Genomic DNA, 24,020 nt, shown 5'->3' with positions numbered 1-24,020 from the left:
GAGAGCTCAGCAGGGGAACAAAGGCACTGGCAAATACCATTTCCCTCTCCCATACCCCAGCTGAAATTCCAAAGGGAACCAGTTCCCAACGCCAAACTTGCTTGCACTGCACAAACACCCAACACTGTGCTTCTGAGGATTCATTCCTCCGATGGGCCTGCCTCCCTCCTTGTGCTCCAGGGCCTCTCCCACAGGGACCACTGACGGCAAAGCTAGCTAAGACTGCCCCTTCCACCCCTGTGCACCTTGTGGATCCACCCCATCTAATACACCCTGTCCAGATCCCACCAAAGCAGCACCACAAGCCTGGCAGTGTGCAAGCAGCCCAGACAGGGGCCACACCACTCTACAGTGAGTCCTGCCCCTGGGAGAGGGGAAGAGAAGGTACACACCAGTCCAACTGTGGCCCCACCCACCAACACAAGTTTCTCCAGACAGCACAGGGGAGGTGTCCTGCAGTTTAGAGCTACCACAGGGACTAGCCAAAATGATGAAATGGAAGAATTCTCCTCAAAAGAAACTCCAGGAAGTAGCGACAGCTAACAAATTAATCAAAACTGATTTAAGCAATATAACGGAAGAAGAATTTAGAATAATAGTCATAAAATTAATCGCTGCACTTAAGAAAAGCATAGAGGACAGCAGAGAATCTATTGCTACAGAAACCTAGGGAATAAAAAATAGTCATGAGGTGCATACTAAATGCTATAATGCTATAAATGCTAAAAAATGCTATAAATGAGGTGCAAAATAAAATGCAGGCGGCCATAGCACGGAATGAAGAGGGAGAGGAGAGAATAGGTGAATTAGAAGATAAAATTATGGAAAAAAAGGAAGCTGAGAAAAAGAGAGATAAGAAAAATCCAGGAGTATGAAGGGAGACTTAGAGAAAGTGATCCAATCAAACGGAACAATATCCGTATCATAGGAATTCCAGAAGAAGAGAGAGAGAAAGGGGCTGAAGGTGTACTTGAACAAATCATAGCTGAGAACTTTCCTGATCTGGGTAAGGAAACAGGCATTGAAATCCGAGAGGCACAGAGAACTTTCTTCAGACATAACATGAATCAATCTTCTGCACTAAATATCATAGTGAAACTGGCAAAATACAAGGATAAAGAGAGAACTCTGAAGGCAGCTAGGGATAAACAGGCCCTAACATACAAAGGTACACACATAAGGTTAGTAGCAGACCTATCTACTGAAACTTGGCAGGCCAGAAAACAATGGCAGGAAATCTTCAATGTGATGAACAGAAAAAAATATGCAGCCGAGAATCATTTATCCAGCAAGTCTGTCATTCAGAAAAGAAGGAGAGACAAAGGTTTTCCCAAACAAAAACAGAAGGAATTCAGCACCACTAAACCAGCCCTACAAGAGATCCTAAGGGGAACTCTGTGAGTGAAATGTTGCAAGGACCACAAAGTACCAGAGACATCACTACAAGCATGAAACCTTCAGATATCACAATGACTCTAAACCCATATCTTTCTTTTTTTTTTTTTTTTCAACGTTTATTTATTTTTGGGACAGAGAGAGACAGAGCATGAATGGGGGAGGGGCAGAGAGAGAGAGACACAGAATCGGAAACAGGCTCCAGGCTCCGAGCCATCAGCCCAGAGCCTGATGCGGGGCTCGAACTCACAGACCGCGAGATCGTGACCTGGCTGAAGTCGGATGCTTAACCGACTGCGCCACCCAGGCGCCCCAACCCATATCTTTCTGTAATAACACTGAATGTAAATGGACTAAATGCGCCAACCAAAAGACATAGGGTATCAGAATGGAGAAAAAAAACAAGACCCATCTATTTTCGGTCTACAAGAAACTCATTTTAGATCTCAGGACACCTTCAGATTGAAAGTGAAGGGATGGAGAACTATCTATCATGCTACTGGAAGTCAAAAGAAAGCTGGAGTAGCCATACTTATATCACACAAACTAGACTTTAAATTAAAGGCTGTAACAAGAGATGAAGAAGGGCGTTAGATAATAATTACATGGTCTATCCATCAGGAAGAGCTAACGATTATAAATGTCTATGTGCTGAATACGGAACCCCTAATTATATAAAACAATTAATCACAAACATAAGCAACCTTATTGATAAGAATGTGGTAATTGCAGGGGGCTTTAATAATCCACTTACACTGGATAGATCATCTAGACAGAGGATCAATAAAGAAACAAGGACCCTGAATGATACACTGGATCAGATGGATTTGACAGATATATTTAGAATTCCACATCCCAAAGCCAGAGAATATACTTTCTTCTCGAGTGCACATGGAACATTCTCTAAGATAGATCACATACTGGGTCACAAAACAGCCCTTCATAAGTATACAAGAATTGAGATCATACCATGCACAGTTTCAGACTACAATGCTATGAAACTTGAAATCAACCATAGGAAAAAGTCTGGAAAACCTTCAAAAGCATGGAGGTTAAAGAACACCCTACTAAAGAATGAATGGGTCAACCAGACAATTAGAGAAGAAATTAAAAAATATATGGAAACAAAGGAAAATGAAAATACAACAATCCAAATGCTTTGGGATGCAGCAAAGGCAGTCCTGAGAGGAAAAGACATTGCAATCCAGGCCTATCTCAAGAAACAAGAAAAATCCCAAATACAAAATCTAACAGCACACCTAAAGGAAATAGAAGCAGAACAGCAAAGACAGCCTAAACCCAGCAGAAGAAGAGCAATAATAAAGATCAGAACAGAAATAAACAATATAGAATCTAAAAAAACTGTAGAGCAGGCCAATGAAACCAAGAGTTGGTTTTTGAAAAAATAAACAAAATTGATAAACCTCTAGCCAGGCTTCTCAAAAAGAAAAGAGAGAGAACCCAAATAGATAAAATCATGAATGAAAATGGAATGATTACAACCAATCCCTCAGAGATACAAGCAATTATCAGGGAATACTATGAAAAATCATATGCCAACAAACTGGACAACCTGGAAGAAATGGACAAATTCCTAAGCACCCACACGCTTCCAAAACTCAATCAGGAGGAAATAGAAAGCCTGAACAGACCCATAACCAGTGAAGAAATTGAATCAGTCATCATAAATCTCCCAACAAATAAGAGTCCAGGACCAGATGGCTTCCCTGGGGAATTCTACCAGACGTTTAAAGCAGAGATAATACCTATCCTTCTCAAGCTGTTCCAAAAAATAGAAAGGGAAGGAAAACTTCCAGACTCATTCTATGAAGCCAGTATTACTTTGATTTCCAAACCAGACAGAGACCCAGCAAAAAAAGAGAACTACAGACCAATATCCCTGATGAATATGGATGCAAAAATTCTCAACAAGATACTATCAAATAAAATTCAACAGCATATAAAAAGAATTATTCACCATGATCAAGTGGGAGTCATTCCTGGGATGCAGGGCTGGTTCAACATTCGCAAATCAATCAACATGATACATCACGTTAATAAAAGAAAAGATAAGAACCATATGATCCTGGCAATCGATGCAGAAAACGCATTTGACAAAATCCAGCAACGTTCCTTAATAAAAACCCTCGAGAAAGTCAGGATAGAAGGAACATAATTACACATCATAAAAGCCATTTATGAAAAGCCCACAACTAATATCATCCTCAATGGGGAAAAACTGAGAGCTTTCTCCCTGAGATCAGGAACATGACAGGGATGTCCACTCTCACCGCTGTTGTTTAACATAGTGTTGAAAGTTCTACCATCAGCAATCAGACAACAAAAGGAAATCAAAGGTATCAAAATTGGCAAAGATGAAGTCAAGCTTTCACTTTTTGCAGATGACATGATATTATACATGGAAAACCTGATAGACTCCACCAAAAGTCTGCTAGAACTGTTATATGAATTCAGAAAAGTCGCAGGATACAAAATTAATGCACAGAAATCAGTTGCATTTTTATACACTAATAATGAAGCAACAGAAAGACAAATAAAGAAACTGATCCCATTCACAACTGCACCAAGAAGCACAAAATACCTAGGAATAAATCTAACCAAAGATGTAAAAGATCTGTATGCTGAAAACTATAGAAAGCTTATGAAGGAAATTGAAGAAGATACAAAGAAATGGAAAAACATTCCGTGCTCATGGATTGGAAGAATAAATATTGTGAAAATGTCAATACTACCCAAAGCTATCTACACATTCAATGCAATCCCAATCAAAATTGTACCAGCATTCTTCTCAAAGCTAGAACAAGCAATCCTAAAATTTGTGTGGAACCACAAAAGACCCTGAATAGCCAAAGTGATACTGAAGAAGAAGACCAATGTGGGAAGCATCACAACCCCAGACTTTAGTCTCTACTACAAAGCTGTAATCATCAACACAGCATGGTATTGGCACAAAAACAGACACATAGACCAAGGAATAGAATAGACTCCAGAATTGAACCCACAAAAGTATGGCCAACTAATCTTTGACAAAGCAGGAAAAAATATTCAATGGAAAAAAGACAGTCTCTTTAACAAAGGGTGCTGGGGAAAATGGACAGCAACATGCAGAAGAAAGAAGCTAGACCACTTTCTTACACCATTCACAAAAATAAACTCAAAATGGATGAAGGACCTGAATGTGAGATAGGAAACCATCAAAACCCTAAAAGAAAAAGTAGGGAAAACCTCTCTGACCTCAGCCGAAGCAATTTCTTACTTGACACATCCCCAAAGGCAAGGGAATTAAAAGCAAAAATGAACTATTGGGACCTCATGAAGATAAAAAGCTTCTGCACTGCAAAGGAAACAGTCAACAAAACTAAAAGGCAACCGACGGAATGGGAAAAGATATTTGCAAATGACATATCGGACAAAGGGCTAGTATCCAAAATCTATAAAGAACTCACCAAACTCCACATCCTAAAAACAAATAATCCAGTGAAGAAATGGGCAGAAGACATGAATAGGCACATCTCTAAGGAGACATCCAGATGGCCAACAGGCACATGAAAAGATGCTCAACATCACTCCTCATCAGGGAAATACAAATCAAAACCACACTCAGATATCACCTCACGCCAGTCAGAGTGGCCAAAATGAACAAATCAGGAGACTATAGATGCTGGAGAGGATGTGGAGAAATGGGAACCCTCTTGCACTGTTGGTGGGAATGCAAACTGGTGCAGCCACTCTGGAAAACAGTGTGGAGGTTCCTCAAAAAACTAAAAATAGACCTACCCTATGACCCAGCAATAGCACTGCTAGGAATTTACCCAGGGATACCGGAGTACTGATCCATAGGGGCACTTGTACCCCAATGTTTATAGCAGCACTCTGGACAATAGCCAAATTATGGGAAGAGCCTAAATGTCCATCAACTAATGAATGGGTAAAGAAGTTGTGATTTATATATACGATGGAATACTTTGTGGCAATGAGAAAGAATGAAATATGGCCTTTTGTAGCAACATGGATGGAACTGCAGTGTTATGCTAAGTGAAACAAGTCATAGAGAAAGACAGATACCATATGTTTTCACTCCTATGTGGATCCTGAGAAACTTACCAGAAGACCATGGGGGAGGGGAAGGGGAAAAAAAAGTTACAGAGAGGGAAGGAATCAAACCATGAGAGACTCTTAAAAACTGAGAATAAACTGAGGGTAGATGGGGGTGGGAGGGAGGGGAAAGTGGGTGATGGGTATTGAGGAGGGCACCTGTTGGGATGAGTACTGGGTGTTATATGGAAACCAATTTGATAATAAATTTCATGTAAAAAAAAAGAGAAACAATCTAAATGGTCACTAAGAAAATGTTCAAAATGTCTGTTTAAGCAGAAAGGTATAGTTATGAGCTATGAACATTTATTTATGGATATTATTTGCCATACCAGGATCCTCCTACTTCTGGCACATATAGAATTTTTGGTGAAACTGAAAGACTTTTTTTTTTCCTGAAGACACTTTACTGCCACTTGTCAGAAAATTATAAAATATTCTAATATATTAGATCCGTGGTATGATAGGCACTTTCTCCAATGGGATGCCTTGCAGTGTCCAAACTGCATGGCCATAGTAGGTGGCCATGTACCACATTCTCCTCAAAATGGTAGCTCAGATACTTTCTGAGTCTCTAAATGTGAAAAGTCACTTGTCAGTCCAAATTAAGGAATTACTATGACAGAGAGAGGAGACTTTAGTAAAAAAGGGGGGATGAGAAATCAATATAATTGGAAGCAGTTTGGCAGAATGTAGATAAAAATTTTAAAAAGGAATATGTTAATAGGTTATTATAGAGACACTTAAAAAATTTATAAGTCCTGGAAAAAAAAAAAGTCAAACAATGGCCTTTTCCCCTAAGTCTTTGGAAGTCTACAGCAGCCGAGGACATGTTTGAATTTCAGAAATTCAAAGTCTCTAAAATATAGAGCTTTAACCCATGAAACATATTGAGTCAAGTAATTAACTTGAAGGCTGGTTCTGCCATTTTAACTAATCACAGATAAATCCCTTGTCCTCTCTGGGCCTCAGTTTCCTCATTTGTCAAAAGGGGGCATTATTCTAAATAATCATGAAGATCTTCTTTCAGTTCTAAGTTTCTATGACTATATATTCCTATAGACCATCTAGTGAAACAAGTGGTTTCAGCACAGAATACCACTAAAAACTCAAGGGTGCCTCCCATTGTCATGTAAACAATGAGTAATAAGTACCATGGAGTCTAGATGTCCCAGCTCCTCTTCCTTCTTGGCAGCATTTACTCTCATGTGCTCAGGTATCTTGTAGTCTGGGGCTGTCTTCAGATTGAAGTCTCCCATATACAACTGGGCCTCTTTGATGGCTTGAACATCTTTGGGATCTTCATAGTCATCCTGAGGTTTACTCTTGTACCTATCAGAAAAAAAGGCAACCCAGCCACAAACTTAACAATAAAATTCAGTTTGTCCACTATATGTATATAATCAAATTCAGGCATCAAGCAAAAGTATAATTCTGAGTGTGTGGCACTACTTTCGTCCATAGCGCCCAAGCATTTTTTTAAAGTTAATGAATACAGACCTTCCACAGCTTACAATGGGGTTATGTAGCAATAAACTCATAGTTGAAAATACCATAAATTGAAAATGTATTCAATATACCTAACCTACCTAACATTATAGTCTAGCCTAGCCCACCTTAAACATTAGCCTACAGTTGGGAAAAATTATCAAATACAAAGTCCATTTTACAATAAAGTGTTGAATATCTCATGTAATTTATTGACTACTGTACTGAAAGTGAAAAACAGAATGGTTGTAAATGTAATGATTGCTTATCCTCATGACCGTGTGGTTGACTTAGAGCCGTGGCGCACTGGTTCTGACCAGTATCATACTGCATACATCACTAGCCTGGGAAAATATCAAAATTCAAAGTATAGTTTCTACTGAATGCATATCACTTTCACACCATTGTAAAGCCAAAAAAATCATGAGTCAAACAATCAAAACTTGGGGATGATCTGTATTCTTTTTTTTTTTTTATTTTTTTTTTTTATGAAATTTATTGACAAATTGGTTGGGGATGATCTGTATTCTTAAGGCACCCCAAACAAAGTAATGAAATAAATAAAGACCAATTACCAATTGGTGCTGAAATAATCTGAATTATTCTTAGGCTTTGGTTCAATTCTAAGTGATCTATATCAACATGGTTATTTATTCCCTCAATAGACATTAAACCATAGAGATGGAGTGGGTGTATTTTAATCACTAAAAGTTAATGTACCTTTTAAAAAATAACCTAAGTGATTGTCATTACATTTTCAAAAAGAGAATCTAATTAAAAATGATATAATGAGCATATATACTTGCCTTTCTCTCTCCCCCCACCAGTTCCATGAAAATGATGGGTAGAGGTATTAAAGGGAATAAATCAGTAAGGCTGAGAATAAGATAGAAAGCCATGAATAAACCAATGATAGTAATTTTAAAGACCAGAGAAAACTGTGGCCCAGAATATCCCTAAGGTAAGGTTATAAAAAGGATTTGATATGACCTTATTAGTAGATCATAGCCTCCTAGGAGGCCCCAAGCACAGAGCGGGCAGGTATGGAGCAGGTAATAGAATATTAGACATTATTTAGCAAAATTAATTAAAGGATTGAAAAGGAATTCCTGAACCAATTTAATCTTCTTCTCACTTTTCTCATGTCCACACATAAAAAGGAGTAGCAGCTTTTACACCTCAATTAAAACTGGAAGAATGAGGGGTGACTGGGTGGCTCAGATGGTTAAGTGACCAAAACTTGGTTTTGGCTCAGGTCATGATCTCACGGTTTGTGAGATCAAGCCCTGCAAGGGCTCCAAGCTGACAGTGTGATAACTGCTTGGGATTCTCTCTCTCACTCTCTCTCTTTTCTTCCCTGCTTCCCAAGATAAATTAAAAAAAAAAAAGGCATTTGTTTTTAAACTGAAGAACAAATCTCTATAGAAACTGACCTCCCTGCTTGGAAACTGCTAGTGCACCTAGGATAGGGGTTGGCACACCATTGTAGGGATCTTTATTGGAAGACCCCAACCGACATAATTCTTTAAAGTGAAGTCTGCCAGTCAACATGAACATGTACACAGAGCTTGCACTCAGCCCTTAGGAAAACAAACATATGCAATAACAGAGAAAACACATGTTATCTAAAGTATTAATTGACAATTGTTCCTTTGTGTAAAATAGCACTAAAAGGAAGGATTAAAATTTTTAAAAGGAAAGAAAGAGAGGTAGAAGGAAAGAAAAAGCAAGGAAATGAGGGAAGAAGGAAAGGAAAGGAAAGGAAAGGAAAGGAAAGGAAAGGAAAGGAAAGGAAAGGAAAAAAGTAAAGAACAACCAGATACTTCTGCTTTGACTGTGTGTGAGGGAAACATGGCCTATTTATTATTCTCATGCTATAAATTATTATTATTCTCATGCTATAAATAACTAGAAAACTGAACAAAAATTATGGAACAACTATGACATTGAAGGATAGGCAGCACAGGACTACATGCAAAAAGTGAAACAAAATAGCCAATCCTTACTGTCTCTATTTCTGCATGGAGGAAATTAGCAAACTATGGAATAGTGTTGAGATCCCAAATATTAGTCCAGTAATCTCACTGATTAAGGATACAAAGGTCAGAGTTCAGAGAGGCCAGAGTGGTTAGAATTTTGTGGAAAAAATATTAGAGCTACAAACAAAATAATGCCTTCAGAAATTCACATAGAGTTCTCTTGAGTTTTTGGCCAAGTATTAACCTATACATGTGTAATGTAAAACATCATAAAGATAAGTAAAGAACATCTAGGGAAAGTACAATTACTGGGAAATTATAAGACAAATAATTCTCATAATTTACACATTGCTGGAAATCACTCATGAATTTATCAGCTGGAGAGACCTTGTAAGGTAGGGAACATTCAGTAGAGATCCTTTAAAAAGTCATGCCTTCAAAGTGGGAAAAATAAAAGATCTAAACAGTGTCATCAATCACTCTGTCCTCATTTCCATTTATATACAACTACACCAAAGAACACAAAAATAAACATTCTTTCTCAAGCACACATGGAATTTTCATGAAGACAGACTTTATGCAGACACATACAATTCCCAATAAATTTATAAGAATTTACATCATGCAAACTATTTTCTGTGACCACAAAATAATTATATTGGAAATAAAAAATATTTCTTCAAACCTCTGAATATTTGGAAATTAAACAGCATACTTAAAAACAAACCACAGCCAACAAGAAATCACAAGAGATATTAGAAAATATTTTGGGAGGAATAGAGATCCTGGGAAGATGGTGGGGTAGGAGGACCCTGGGCTCACGGCGCATCCTGCTGATCACTTAGATTCCACCTACACCTGCCTAAATAACCCAGAAAACCGCCAGAAGAATAGCAGAACGGAGTCTCTGGAGCCAAGTGCAGACGAGAGGCCCACGGAAGAGGGTAGGAAGGGTGGAGAGGCGGTGCGCGCTCCACGGACTGGAGGGAGGGAGCTGGGGCAGAGGGGTGGCCTGCTGGTCAAGCAGAGCCCCCGAGTTTGGCTTGCAAAAGTGGAGGGGCCGGACGGAGTGTGTTCGGACAGCAAGCGGGACTTGACATCTGGAAGGTTATAAGCTAACAGCTCTGCTCGGAGAACAGGAAGGCTGGAGGACAATGGGAGGGAGAATTGTTGAGCCCCGGACAACAGAGCTCAGCTTGGCGGGGAACAAAGGCGCTGGGAAGTGACATCTCCCTCGCCCATCCCTCAGCCAAAATCCCAAAGGGAACCAGTTCCTGCCAGGGAACTTGCTTGCAACCACGCAAACACCCAACGCTGTGCTTCTGCAGATCCAACCCTTGGGCGGGTCTGACTCCCTCCTGGTGCTGCAGGGCCCCTCCCGAAGCGGATCTCTGAAGGAAAAGCAAGCTGAGACTGCCCCTCCCACCCCTGTGCACCTTGCCTATCCACCCCAGCTAATACGCCAGATCCCCAGCACCAGTGAGGTCTGGCAGTGTGGAAGTAGCCCAGATGGGCCACACCACCCCACAGTGAATCCTGCCCCTAGGAGAGGGGAAGAGAAGGCACACACCAGTCTGACTGTGGCCCCAGTGGTGGGCTGGGGGCAGACATCAGGTCTGACTGCAGTCTCGCCCACCAACGCAAGTTATTCAAGACAGCACAGGGGAAGTGCCCTGCAGTTCCACACCACTCCAGGGACTATCCAAAATGACAAAATGGAAGAATTCCCCTCAAAAAAACCTCCAGGAAATAACAGCTAACGAACTGATCAAAAACGATTTAAACAATATAACAGAAAGTGAATTTAGAATAATAGTCATAAAACTAATTGCTGGCCTTGAAAACAGTATAAAGGACAGCAGAGAATCTCTTGCTACAGAGATCAAGGGACTAAGGAACAGCCAGGAAGAGCTAAAAAATGCTATCAATGAGCTGCAAAATAAAATGGAGACAACCACGGCTTGGATTGAAGAGGCAGAGGAGAGAATAGGTGAACTAGAAGATAAAATTATGGAAAAAGAAGCTGAGAAAAAGAGAGATAAAAAATCCAGGAGTATGAGGGGAAAATTAGAGAACTAAGTGATGCACTAAAGAGAAATAATCTATGCATACTTGGTATTCCAGAGGAGGAAGAGAGAGGGAAAGGTGCTGAAGGTGTACTTGAAGAAATAATAGCTGAGAACTTCCCTGATCTGGGGAAGGAAAAAGGCATTGAAATCCAAGAGGCACAGAGAACTCCCTTCAGACGTAACTTGAATCAATTTTCTGCATGACATGTCACAGTGAAACTGGCAAAATACAAGGATAAAGAGAAAATTCTGAAAGCAGCTAGAGATAAACGTGCTCTAACATATAAAGGGAGACCTATAAGACTCGTGACCGATCTCTCTACTGAAACGTGGCAGGCCAGAAAGGAATGGCAGGAGATCTTCAATGTGATGAAAAGAAAAAATATGCAACCGAGAATCCTTTATCCAGCAAGTCTGTCATTTAAATAGAAGGAGTGATAAAGGTCTTCCCAAACAAAAACTGAAGGAATTCATCACCACTAAACCAGCCATACAAGAGATCCTAAGGGGGATCCTGTGAGACAAAGTACCAGAGATATCGCTACAAGCATGAAACCTTCAGATATCACAATGACTCTAAACCCATATCTCTCTGTAATAACACTGAATGTAAATGGACTAAAAGCGCTAACCAAAAGACATAGGGTATCAGAATGGATAAAAAAACAAGACACATCTATTTGCTGTCTACAAGAGACTCATTTTAGACCTGAGGACACCTTCAAATTGAGAGTGAGGGGATGGAGAACTATTTATCATGCCACTGGAAGTCAAAAGAAAGCTGGAGTAGCCATACTTATATCAGACAAACTGGACTTTAAATTAAAGGCTGTAACAAGAGATGAAGAAGGGCATTATATAATAATCACAGGGTCTATCCATCAGGAAGAGCTAACGATTATAAATGTCTATGCGCCAAATACAGGAGCCCCCAAATATATAAAACAATTACTCACAAACATAAGCAACCTTATTGATAAGAATGTGGTAATTGCAGGGGACTTTAACACTCCACTTACAGAAATGGATAGATCATGTAGACACACGGTCAATAAAGAAACAAGGGCCCTGAATGAGACATTGGATCAGATGGACTTGACAGATATATTGAGAACTCTGCATCCCAAAGCAACAGAATATACTTTCTTCTCGAATGCACATGGAACATTCTCCAAGATAGATCACAAACTGGGTCACAAAACAGCCCTTCATAAGTATACAAGAATTGATATCATACCATGCACAGTTTCAGACCACAATGCTATGAAGCTTGAAATTAACCACAGGGAAAAGTCTGGAAAACCTCCAAAAGCATGGAAGTTAAAGAACACCCTACTAAAGAATGAATGGGTCAACCAGGCAATTAGAGAAGAAATTAAAAAATATATGGAAACAAAGGAAAATGAAAATACAACAATCCAAACGCTTTGGGATGCAGCAAAGGCAGTCCTGAGAGGAAAAGACATTGCAATCCAGGCCTATCTCAAGAAACAAGAAAACTCCCAAGTACAAAATCTAACAGCACACCTAAAGGAAATAGAAGCAGAACAGCAAAGACAGCCTAAACCCAGCAGAAGAGGAATAATAAATATCAGAGCAGAAATAAACAATATAGAATCTAAAAAAAACTGTAGAGCAGATCAACGAAAACAAGAATTGGTTTTTTGAAAAAATAAACAAAATTGATAAACCTCTAGCCAGGCTTCTCAAAAAGAAAAGAGAGAGGACCCAAATAGATAAAATCATGAATGAAAATGGAATGATTACAACCAATCCCTCAGAGATACAAGCAATTATCAGGGAATACTATGAAAAATCATATGCCAACAAACTGGACAACCTGGAAGAAATGGACAAATTCCTAAGCACCCACACGCTTCCAAAACTCAATCAGGAGGAAATAGAAAGCCTGAACAGACCCATAACCAGTGAAGAAATTGAATCAGTCATCATAAATCTCCCAACAAATAAGAGTCCAGGACCAGATGGCTTCCCAGGGGAGTTCTACCAGACGTTTAAAGCAGAGATAATACCTATCCTTCTCAAGCTATTCCAAAAAATAGAAAGGGAAGGAAAACTTCCAGACTCATTCTATGAAGCCAGCATTACTTTGATTCCTAAACCAGACAGAGACCCAGTAAAAAAAAGAGAACTACAGACCAATATCCCTGATGAATATGGATGCATAAATTCTCAATAAGATACGAGCAAATCGAATTCAACAGCATATAAAAAGAATTATTCACCATGATCAAGTGGGAGTCATTCCTGGGATGCAGGGCTGGTTCAACATTCGCAAATCAATCAACATGATACATCACGTTAATAAAAGAAAAGATAAGAACCATATGATCCTGGCAATCGATGCAGAAAACGCATTTGACAAAATCCAGCAACGTTCCTTAATAAAAACCCTCGAGAAAGTCGGGATAGAAGGAACATAATTACACATCATAAAAGCCATTTATGAAAAGCCCACAACTAACATCATCCTCAATGGGGAAAAACTGAGAGCTTTTTCCCTGAGATCAGGAACACGACAGGGATGGATACTCTCACCACTGTTGTTTAACATAGTGTTGGAAGTTCTAGCATCAGCAATCAGACAACAAAAGGAAATCAAAGGCATCAAAATTGGCAAAGATGAAGTCAAGCTTTCACTTTTTGCAGATGACATGATATTATACATGGAAAATCCGATAGACTCCACCAGAAGTCTGCTAGAACTGATACATGAATTTAGCAAAGTTGCAGGATACAAAATCAATGTACAGAAATCAGTTGCATTCTTATACACTAATAATGAAGCAACAGAAAGACAAATAAAGAAACTGATCCCATTCACAATTGCACCAAGAAGCACAAAATACCTAGGAATAATTCTAACCAAATATGTAAAAGATCTGTATGCTGAAAACTATAGAAAGCTTACGAAGGAAGTTGAAGAACATATAAAGAATGGAAAAACATTCCGTGCTCATGGATTGGAAGAATAAATATTGTCAAAATGTCAATACTACCCAAAGCTATCTACACATTCAATGCAATCCCAATCAAAATTGTACCAGCATTCTTCTCGAAACTAGAACAAGTAATCCTAAAATTCATATGGAACCACAAAAGGCCCCGAATAGTCAAAGTAATTTTGAAGAAGAAGACCAAAGCAGGAGGCATCACAATCCCAGACTTTAGCCTCTACTACAAAGCTGTCATCATCAAGACAGCATGGTATTGGCACAAAAACAGACACATAGACCAATGGAATAGAATAGAAACCCCAGAACTAGACCCACAAACGTATGGCCAACTCATCTTTGACAAAGCACGAAAGAACATCCAATGGAAAAAAGACAGACTCTTTAACAAATGGTGCTGGGAGAACTGGACAGCAACATGCAGAAGATTGAAACTAGATCACTTTCTCACAGCATTCACAAAAATAAACTCAAGGACCTGAATGTGAGATAGGAAACCATCAAAACCCTAGAGAAGAAAGCAGGAAAAGACCTCTCTGATCTCAGCCACAGCAATTTCTTACTTGACACATCCCCAAAGGCAAGGGAATTAAAAGCAAAAATGAATTACTGGGACCTTATGAAGGTAAAAAGCTTCTGCACAGCAAAGGAAACAACCAACAAAACTAAAAGGCAACCAACGGAATGGGAAAAGATATTTGCAAATGACATATCGGACAAAGGGCTAGTATCTAAAATCTATAAAGAGCTCACCAAACTCCACACCCGAAAAACAAATAACCCAGTGAAGAAATGGAAAGAAAACATGAATAGACACCTCTCTACAGAAGACATCTGGATGGTCAACAGGCACATGAAAAGATACTTAACGTCACTCCTCGTCAGGGAAATACAAATCAAAACCACACTCAGATATCACCTCACGCCAGTCAGAGTGGCCAAAATGAACAAATCAGGAGACTATAGATGCTGGTGAGGATGTGGAGAAATCGGAACCCTCTTGCACTGTTGGTGGGAATGCAAATTGATGCAGCCACTCTGGAAAACAGTGTGGAGGTTCCTCAGAAAATTAAAAATAGACCTACCCTATGACCCAGCAATAGCACTGCTAGGAATTTATCCAAGGGATACAGGAGTACTGATGCATAGGGGCACTTGTACCCCAATGTTCATAGCAGCACTCTCAACAATAGCCAAATTATGGGAAGAGCCTAAATGTCCATCAACTGACAAATGGATAAAGAAATTGTGGTTTATATACACAATGGAGTACTACATGGCAATGAGAAAGAATGAAATATGGTCCTTTGTAGCAACATGGATGGAACTGGAGAGTGTGATGCTAAGTGAAATAAGCCATACAGAGAAAGACAGATACCATATGTTTTCACTCTTAGGTGGATCCTGAAAAACTTAACAGAAACCCATGGGGGAGGGGAAGGAAAAAAAAAAAAAAGGAGGTTAGAGTGGGAGAGAACCAAAGCATAAGAGACTCTTAAAAACTGAGAACAAACTGAGGGTTGACGGGGGGGTGGGAGGGAGGGGAGGGTAGGTGATGGGTATTGAGGAGGGCACCTTTTGGGGTGAGCACTGGGTGTTGTATGGAAACCAATTTGACAATAGGCTTCATATATATATAAAAAAAAGAAAATATTTTGGAATGAATAATGGTAGAGATACATCAGAACTTGCGAAATGTAGCTCAGTGTTTCATTTATACTTTAAATTTATACTTCCATTTATACTGTAAATGCTCATAATTATAAAAGAATTAAAGTATAAGATCAAAGCTTATAGCCTAAACTTTAAGAAGAATTAACTAAGCCCAAATTAATTAGAATAAAGGAAATGACATGGAAAGCTGACAAGCAATAGTTCTAAAAGGCTATGACCAAAAGTTAGCTCCTTGAAAGGATTAATAAAATTGATAAATCTTTGGCTGGAATGACCAAGAAAAAGACAATACAAATTCATGAAATCAAGAATAAAACAGGGGACAACAGATACTAAAGAAACTAAAATAATAAGGCAACAGTATGAATTATTTTATGCCAAAAAATTTGATAACCTAGATGAAATTCACAAATTCCTTGAAAGACACAAATTACCTAAAGTGATCCAAGAGGAAATCCAAAATCTGAATAGCACAATAACAATGAAAAATTGGAATTTGCATTTATGAACTTCTCTCAAAGAATATTCCATGTCTAGATGCCTTCACTGATAAATTCTATCAAATATTTAAGAAATCAATCATATTAAGCCTACACAAAGTCTTCCAGAAAATAGAAGGAAAACTTCTCATCTCATTGTATGAAACCAGTATTATCCTGATAACAAACCAGAAAAGATATTACGTAACAATGAAACTAGAGACCAATATTCTTCATTTAAAAAGACACAAAAGCCCTTTAAAAATGCCAGCAAATCAAATGCATTTTGGAAAATATCAAAAGCCTATTTTCCTGTTTATTAAGGTATGATCAACACATAACATTGTATTAGTTTAGGGTGTACAATGTCATGATTTCATACATGTATCTATTACAAAATGTTTGCCACAGTAAGTTTAGTTAACATTGATCCATAGTTACAATTTTTTTTCTTGTGAAGAAAACTTTTTTTTAAATGTTTTTATTTATTTTTGAGACAGAGAGAGAGTGTGTGTGTGAGCAGAGGAGGGGCAGAGAGAGAGGGAGACACAGAATCTGAAACATCTCCAGGCTCCAAGCTGACAGAACAGAGTCTGACTCGGGGCTCAAACTCACAAACCGTGAGATCACGACCTGAGCTGAAGTCAGATGCTTAACCAACTGAGCCACCCAGGCATCCCTTGTGATGAGAACTTTTAAGACCTACCTTCTTAGCAACTTTCAAATATACAATACACTATTGGTAACTATAGTCATCATATTGTAGACTACATCTCCAGAACTTATTTATCTTATAACTGGAAGTTTGTACCATTTGACTACCTTCATCCATTTCTCCATCCCCAACTCCCCACCTCTAGCAATCACCAATCTGTCCTGTTTCAATGAGTTCAGATTTGTTAGATTGAACATATAAGGAAGATCATACAGTTTTTATTTTCCTCTGACTTATTTCACTTAGTATATGCCCTCAAAGTCCATTTGTATCATTGGAAATGGAAGCATTTCTCTTTTTAAGGCTAAATAATACTCCATCGTATATATGTATCATAACTTCTTTATCCACTCAACCATTAATGGAGACTTAGGTTGTTTCCATTTCTCAACTATTGTTATTAATGCTTCAATAAACATGGTAGTGCAGATATCTCTTCAAAGTCCAATTTTCATTTTCTTTGGCTATATACCCTGAAGTGAGATTGCTGGACCATGTGGTAGTTTTATTTTTAATTGTTTTAGGAAATTCCATACTGTCTTCCATAGTGGCTGCACAAATTTATGTTTTCATCAACAGTGTACAAGGTTTCCTTTTCTCCACATTTTTGCCAATGCTTATCTCTTATCTTTTTGATAATAGGTATTCAACAGGTGTGAGGTCATATCTTGTTGTGATTTTGATTTGCATTTCCCAGATGATTAGTGATGTTCAGCACCTTTCCATGTATATCATGGCCTTTTGTAGGTCTCTTTTGAAAACTGTCCACATAAGTCCTCTGCCCACATTTAAATCTGTTTGGGTTTTGGGTGGGTTTTTGTTGTTGTTTTGTTTTGTTTGTTTGTTTTGTTGCTATTAAGTTGTAAGAGTTCTCTATATATTTTGGATATTAACCCCTTATCACATGTATGATTGTGAATACATTCCCTAAGTTGCCCTTTCATTTTTTTGATGGTTGCCTTCACTGTAGGGAAGCTTTTTAGTTTGATGTAGTTGCACTTATTTATTTTCATTTTTGTTGCCTTTGCTTTTGGTGTCAAACCTAAAAAATCATTGACAAGACCAATGTTGAGGGTCTTACCATCTAGACTTTCTTCTAGGAGTTTTATGGTTTCAGGTCTTACATTCAAGTTGTTAATTCATTTTTCATTGATTTTCATGTTATGGTGAGAGACACTGGTCCAGTGTTATTCTTTTGTATGTGGCAGTTCAGTTTTCCCAACACCATTTACTGGAAAGACTGTCCTTTCCCCATTATATATTCTTGGTTCCTTGTCATAAACTGACCACATACAAATGGGTTTATTTCTGGTCTCTATTCTATTTAATTGAATGTCTGTTTTTATGCTGATGTCATACTGTTTTGATTGCTATAGCTCTGTAATATAGTTTGAAGTCAAGGAGTATATTTCTAGTTTTGTTTTTATTTCTCAAGATGGCTTTGGCTATTCAGGGTCTTTTGTGGTTCCATGCAATATTTTAGGATTTCTTTTACTATTTCTGTGAAAATGCCTTTGGAATTTTGATAGTGATTGCTGAAGCTATAAATTCCTTTGGATAGTATGGACATTTTAACAATATTAAGATGCTTCATTCATGAAATATCTTTCCATTTATTTATGTCTTCTTCAATTTCTTTCAAAGTGTACTGATATTTCATTTCCTTTGTTAAATTTATTCCTATGTATTTATTCTTTTTGATGCTATTGTGATCGAATTGTTTTCCTAATTTCTCTGAGAGTTCATTGTTAATGTATAGAAACACTGATTTTTATATATTTATTGTATCTTGCCACTTTACTGAATTCATTTATTAGTTCTAATGGTATTTTTGTGGAGTCTTTAGGAGATAGATAGATAGATAGATAGAGACATAGATATATAGATATAGATATAGATATAGATATAGATATAGATATATAATGTCATCTGCAAATAGAAAGATGTACTTCTTCCTTCCTAATTTTGATTTTTTTCCCCTAACTGTTCTAACTAGGACTTACACTACTGTGTTAAAAACAAGTAGCAAGAGTGAACATCTTTGTTCCTGATTTCACAGGGAAAGCTTTCAGATTTTTGCCATTGAGTATGATGTTAGCTGACAGCTTGTCATATTGTGGCCTTTATTTTGCTGAGGTATATTTCTGCTATATCAAATTTGGTGAGAATTTTTATCATGAGTAGATGTTGAATTTTGTTAAATGCTTTTTCTCCATCTATTGAGATGATTATATGATTTTTGATGGCTTGCACAAGCACAAAGTTCTGAGAGACAACTGAGCTCAGGCCAGGTTGACATAGTCCAAGATGGCAATAGAGGAAGACCTTGAACCCATATCTTCCACAGACACACCAAATCTACACTTACTTATAAAGCAATTCCTTCTGAAGAAGAACTGAGGACTCACTTAACAGCTTCTACACAATAAAAGATATATCACACAGAGAAGAGCAAGAGACATGAAGACACAGTAACAAAGGGAACTTTGCTTTGTTGAAGGTTAGTTGGCCATATAGTTGTGGTTTCATATCTGGGTTTTCTATTCTGTTCTATTTGTGTGTGTGTGTGTGTGTGCCAGTACCATCCTGTCTTGATCACTACAGCTTTGTAATATAACTTGAAGTCTGGAATTGTGATGCCTTCAGCTTTGCTTTTTTTTTTTCCAAGATTGCTTTGGCTATTTGGGGTCTTTTGTGTTTCTATACAAATTTTAGAATCGTTCTAGCTCTGTGAAAAATGCTGGTGGTATTTTGGTAGAGATTGCATTAGAGGTGTAGATTGCTTTGGGTAGTGTGATATTTTAACAATATATATTCTTCCAATCCATAAGCATGGAACGTTTTTCCATATCTTTGTGTCATATTCAATTCCTTTTATCAATGTTTTTAGTTTTCAGAGTACAGATATTTTGCCTCTTTGGTTAGGTTTATTCCTAGGTATCTTATAGTTTTTAGTGCAATTGTGAATGGGACTAATTCCTTGATTTCTCTTTCTGCTGCTTCATTATTGGTATATGGAAATGAAACAGATTTCTGTACATTGATTTTTGATCCTGCAACTTTGCTAAATTCATATATTAGTTCTAGAAATTTTTAGGTAGAGTCTTTAGGGTTTTCTATACAGATTATCATGTCATCTGCAAATAGTGAAAGTATGACTTCTTCCTAGCCAATTTGGATGTCTTTTATTTCTTTGTGTTGTCTGACTGCTGTGGCTAGAAATTTGACAAAACAAACAAAACAAACATAGGTGGGAAAAAGAGGAAAACCAAGAAACAGACTCTTAACTATAGAGAACAAACTGATGGTTACCAGAGGAGAGGTGGGTGGAGGGATGGGTTAATTAGGTGATTGGGATTAAGGAGGGCATTAATGGTGATTAATGGGTTAATTAAGGAGGGCACTTGTTGTGATAAGTGCCAGGTGTTGTATGTAAATGTTGAATCACCATATTGTACACCTGAAACCAATATTACACTGTGTTAACCAGCTGGAATTTAAAGAAAAACTTGGAAGAAAATAAAAACTACTACAGGCTAATATCCCTGATGAACACAGATACAAAAATCCTCAAGTAAATATTAGCAAACTGAATTCAACAATACATTAAAAGGATATTCACCAAGATCAAGTAGGATTTATTTTGAGGATGCAAGGATGGTTCTATATTCACAAACTAATCAATGTCATTCACCACATTAACAAAATAAAGTATAAAAATCATATGATCATCTCAATAGGTACAGAAAAAGCATCTGACAAAATTCACTATCCACTCATGATAAGAACTCTAAACAAAGTGACTGTAGAGGGAACATACCTTTACATAATAAAGGTATATATGAAAAACCCATGGCTAGTATCATACTCAATGGTAAAAAACTGAGAGCTTTTCCTCCAGGATGAGGAACAAGAGAGAGAGATATTCCCTTTCAGCCCTTTTATTCAGCATAGTACTGGAAGTCCTAACCACAGCACTCATATAAGAAAAAAGAAAATGTATCCAAATTGGTAAGGATACATAGAAAACCCTCAAAGCTCCATCAAAAAACTATTAGAAGTAATAAGTGAATTTAATAAAGCCACAGGATACAAAATTAATATGGAGGAATTTGTTGCATTTTTATACATTAATAACAAATTATCAGAAAGAGAAATTAAGAAAACATTCCATGAGGATGTAAATGAAAAGAGTTATCAGGCACTCTTGGTAAGAACACAAATTGGTGCAACCACTGTGGAAAATAGTATGGATGTTCCTCAAAAAAAATAGAAATACCTTATAATTAAATAATTCCACTACTGGGTATTTACCCAAAGAAAACAAGACACTAATTTAAAAAGATATAGGCACCCCTAAATTTATTGCAGTATTATTTACAAAAAAAATTATGGCAGCAACCTAAGTGTCCATTCATAGATGATGGATTAAGTGGTACCATATATAAACACACACACACACACACACACACACACACACACACACACACACCACATACAAGAGAATATTACTCAGCTATAAAAAAGAATGCGATCTTGCCATTTCCAACAACACAGATGGACCTAGAGGGTATTATGCTAAATGAAATAAGTCAGACAGAGAAAGACAGATATATGATTTCACTTCTATGTGGAATCTAAAAACCAAATGTACAAAAAACAACAAAAAAGCAAAAACAGGTCCATAAGTACAGAAAACAAACTATGGTTACCAGAGCAGACAGGGGTAGGGAACTGGGCAAATAGGTGAATGGGAGTGGTAGGTACAGGCTTGCAGTTATGGAATGTATAAGCTACAGGGATGAAAGTTACAACATGGGCAATACAGTCAATGGTGTTGTAATAGTGTATGGTGACAGATAGTAGCTACACCTATGAGCACTGCATAATGTATAGAGTTGTTGAATCGCTATGTTGTACACCGGAGTGTGTCAACCACGCTTCAGGTAAAAAATAAGGATTAAACAGAATTAGCATATCAGACCCAGCAAATCCACTCCTAGGTATCTATCCAAGAGAATTGAAAACACATGTCTACACAAAAATTACACAAATGTTAACAGTAGCAATATTCATAATTGTGAAACGGTAGAAATAACCTAAATGTGTTTCCACTGATGAACTGATAAATATGACATGGGTTATTTATTATTCATAAAAAGGAATGAAGTATTGAGGTACCTGCATGGTTCAGTCAGTTAAGTATCTGACTCTTGATTGTTGGCTCAGGTCATGATCCACAGTTTGAGAGTTCAAACCCTGCCTCAGGCTCTGTGCTGACAGCGTGGAGCCTGCTTGGGATTTTGTCTCCCTCTCTTTCTGCCCCTCTTCCCCGCTCTCTCTCTCAAAATAATAAACATTAAAAATATTATTAAAAAAGAGGAGTGAGGCATACATGTTACAACATGATGAAATAAAAAGATGTACTAAGTGAAAAAAGCCAGTCACAAAGACCACAGAACCCATTATATATATAATTTCCAGAATAGACAAATCTATAGAGACAAAAAGTAGCTGCTTAGGGCTAAGAATGGGAGTTTGTGAAAACGGAGAGTGAATGCTAATGAGTAGGGTTTTGTGGGGTGGGGGGCAGATAACGATATTAGAAAATAGTGATAATGGTTATGAAAGTCTGAATATACAAAAAAACCACATTGAATTGGACAGGAAATGAGCAAATTGTATGATATGTAAATTACATCTCCATAAAGTTGCTATAAAAAATTAGGAAATACAGATAAGAAAAAAGAAAAAAAAAACCTGTAAGGTCCATAATCCTATCACTCCCAAATTATACTGTTGCCCTATGTGCTTTTTCATTAATAATATAGTGTAAACATCTTTCCATGTCAATTAACCCACCTCAACATAAAACAAAAGAGAGAGAGAGATTGAGTCTAGACCAGGGTGAACATCTCCTACATGAGAACACACTCCATAAAGACTGGGAGAGATGGCTGTTTTATCTAATGTGCAGAAACCAACACATGGAGTCAAGGACAATGAAGAAACAGAAAAATATGTTCCAAAACAAAAGAACAAGATAAAACTCTAGAAAAAGACCTTAATGAAATAGAGAAAAGTGATTTACTTGATAAAGAGTTTAATATAATGTTTATAAAGACACTCACCGAAGTCGGGAAAACAACATATAAACAAAGTGAATATTTCAGCAAAGTGATAGAAAATATAAGAAAGCACCAAATAGAAAACATGGAGGTGAAGAATACAATAATTGAACTGAAACGTTTACAAATGGTGTTCAACACCAAACTAGATCAAGCAGAAGAAAAGATTGATAAAGCCAAAAACAGAGCAGTGGAATTCATCTAATCAGAGGAGCAAAAGAAAAAAGAATTAAAAAGAGTAAAGATAAGTTAAGGGACTTGTAAGACATCATCAAACAAATTAATATGCACATTATAGGGGCGCCTGGGTGGCGCAGTCGGTTAAGCGTCCGGCTTCAGCCAGGTCACGATCTCGCGGTCCGTGAGTTCGAGCCCCGCGTCAGGCTCTGGGCTGATGGCTCGGAGCCTGGAGCCTGTTTCCGATTCTGTGTCTCCCTCTCTCTCTGCCCCTCCCCCGTTCATGCTCTGTCTCTCTCTGTCCCAAAAATAAATAAAAAACGTTGAAAAAAATTAAAAAAAAAAATATGCACATTATAGGGGTCCCAAAAAGAGAAAGGTGAGCAGAAGTCTTATTCAAAGAAAGAATGGCTGAGGGGTACCTGGGTGGCTCAGTCGGTTGAGCATCCAGCTTCAGCTCAGGTCATGATCTCACAGTTCATGGATTGGAGCCCTGCATCAGGCTCTACACTGGCAGTGAGGTGCCTACTTGTGATTCTCTCTCTCTCTCTCTCTCTCCCTCTCTCTGCCCCTCCCCGACTTGTGCTCTTTCTCAAAATAAATAAATACACTTTAAAAATTAAAAAGAAAGAAAGAATGGCTGAAAAATTCTTTAACCTGGGAAAGAAATAGACCTCCAGATCCAGGATGCCCAGAAAGTTTAAAACAAATAAATCCAAAAAGACCCATGCCAAAACACAGTATAATAAATTGTCAAAAATTAAAGGCAAGGAGAAAATCTTTTTAAAACAGCAAGAGAAATACAAATTTTTACATATAAAGGAA

General features: G+C 37.7%; 1 protein-coding gene across 1 annotated transcript in view; it reads right to left on the bottom strand.

Annotated features, from left to right (window-relative positions):
• CFAP44 (cilia and flagella associated protein 44) overlaps positions 1 to 24,020 on the bottom strand; it is a 157,295-nt gene that overhangs the window by 33,060 nt on the left and 100,215 nt on the right. Inside the window, exon 25 of the mRNA XM_030330062.1 lies at positions 6,666 to 6,843. Within this exon, the coding sequence (XP_030185922.1) occupies positions 6,666 to 6,843 (178 nt within the window). The remainder of the gene's footprint in view (positions 1 to 6,665; positions 6,844 to 24,020) is intronic.

Source organism: Lynx canadensis, chromosome C2 (genome assembly GCF_007474595.2).
Source record: "Lynx canadensis isolate LIC74 chromosome C2, mLynCan4.pri.v2, whole genome shotgun sequence".
Taxonomy (NCBI): domain Eukaryota; kingdom Metazoa; phylum Chordata; class Mammalia; order Carnivora; family Felidae; genus Lynx; species Lynx canadensis.
This window is presented reverse-complemented; position numbering and strand designations above follow the sequence as displayed.